We start from the raw sequence: 2,062 nt of genomic DNA, 5'->3' as shown, positions 1-2,062 counted from the left end.
AAAAAATGCTATTTTTTAAACTTTGTTATATCGTATTTAAGCCTCAAGGTGGTGATTCATTTGTTGGTAAATAGTTTAAAAATATAAAAGAAAATTTGATTTTTAGCTTATGTTTGAGAATATAATAGTGCTTACAATAAGTAAAAAATTTGATGATTTAAGTAAGAGCTCGTTTGGGGCAGCTTATTTGGTGCGGCGGCGTTTTGAAAACGCATCTGGTCTGTTTGGGTAAACTGCGTTTTGACAGCTAATGTGTTTTCAAAATATTAAAAACAACATTGTCAAACCACACCTATCTAGGTGCGGTGACAGATTTCTGGCTGCAGTGGCATAAGTTTCGAGTGAATTGATGTGATTCTCAATTCTTGATTGAAATGGATTATGTTGTGGTGTGATAACCAAGCTGCAATTTATATTGCTTCAAATCCTATTTTCTATGTACAAACTAAACATATTGAGATAGATTCTCAATCCACTGGATTTCATTGTCTCTGTGTTCTTTGTTTTTGATGACAGGGAGCTTATAAGTTTCCAAATAATTTAGACGAGATATTTACGAACAGATTATGGAATAACTGTCATCCACTCCTTCACTGATGACAAAATTATACAAATCGTTAACACATCACAGAAGCTTCCATGGCGCTTTCTCCATCTAATCATTAAAACCAGAAATGATTTCGTAGACAATATTGTGTGAAAAGCTTCTTTGAATCTATGGTATGCTACCTATTGGTTTTACTACAAGTTCTTTAGTTCTCTCATTTCAACAACTGGAAAGGAAAAGCACTCTTGATTCTCTTTCTTCTTCTGTTATCAAATTCATGAATCATCTTTGTTGGAGAAATAATTCATTACTTTTTTTCCTTTTGACTGAACAGTTGGAAAAGGCGACTGGTGGCATGACTTGGGGACATCCTAATGTCAAAAACGATGCTGATTTGGAGGAGGGGACTGGTGGCATGACTTGTGGACATCCTAATGTCAAAAGCGATGCTGATTTACAAAACCTTGAACCAGATCCATATTTACCAGGCTATCTGTATGGTTTCGATACTGCAGAAAAGTGGCAACAACTACAGCAGATGCCATCTATATCAGCACAGAGCGCTTGGCGAGCTGAACAATACCATAAAGAATTTCCTCTTCAATTTGAAGGTACAAAATATTCTAGTGAAGGTATCACAAAATCCCTGTCAGCTCAATGATTCTATATTAACTTCATGCTTATGATCATTTTGCTGACATAATCAATGATTAACTTATAGTTGATTGATAAAACTCTCGGGTTGCAGATCGACTTCAACTCGAAAGCATCTACTGCGATTTGCAGCATTTTCAAGGCAAGAACACAGAGTTGCAGCAAAATGGGATCCGAAGCTGTAACATTCAAGAGGCTCAGTGTAGACACCGAGGAGGAGAACAGCACTGGCCAAGAGGAAGGCAGTAAAAAGAGAGCTTTTCTGTGAGGAGAATCACTTTGTTCAACGTACATTCCCTTGGCATTTTAGCTTTGGATTAAACTTCAGAGCTGAATAAATCATGGAGACTCGCACCTTGTTACTCTTGATTCCTTAATTCTTTGCTATTGTAGCTGTTTTTCTTCAGAGAACCTCCCCGTTGAAGGAAATAAATCTGGAGTATGCTGGGCATGATTCACTAAATTCTTTGCTATTGTAGGTGTTTGCTATTGTACCAGATTAAATAATATGTTGATTAACATGGACCAAAACATATTTGGGTTCCCAATTTAGTTATTTGGTTTCCTTATATAAGAATATCTCGATAGAGAAATAAATGAAGGCATGTGATACTTAGAATAATAGCTCTAGGTACATGTTTACATAAATATGTAAATTCACGGCAATTGAATCAAAAGATTCAGAATTTATTGCCTATAGAGATGATGTTAAAGGAAAAAATTGCACGAAATGAACTATCTTTGATACAGTTTTGTTAATTTGTAATTTAAAGAAAAACTTGATTTGAATTCGTCGACCTTGCGATAAAGGCTTAGAAGTTACATTTGATTCAACACATTATATAATTAACGGACAATAAT

General features: G+C 35.2%; 1 protein-coding gene across 1 annotated transcript; it reads left to right on the top strand.

Moving 5' to 3' along the window:
- Positions 1–881: 881 nt before the first annotated feature.
- On the top strand, positions 882–1,794 carry LOC110036298 (the record flags this gene model as incomplete). Its single annotated transcript, XM_020740704.1, is given in 2 exon segments — positions 882–1,158; positions 1,296–1,794. Coding segments are annotated over 2 exon segments (432 nt in total), but the record flags the coding sequence as incomplete, so codon positions are not given.
- Between the last annotated feature and the right edge of the window lie 268 nt (positions 1,795–2,062).

The sequence above is a fragment of the Phalaenopsis equestris genome, unplaced genomic scaffold (assembly GCF_001263595.1).
Source record: "Phalaenopsis equestris unplaced genomic scaffold, ASM126359v1 Scaffold204830, whole genome shotgun sequence".
NCBI classification, from domain to species: domain Eukaryota; kingdom Viridiplantae; phylum Streptophyta; class Magnoliopsida; order Asparagales; family Orchidaceae; genus Phalaenopsis; species Phalaenopsis equestris.
Note: the sequence above shows the minus strand (reverse complement) of the source record. Positions and strands in the feature narration are given on the sequence as shown.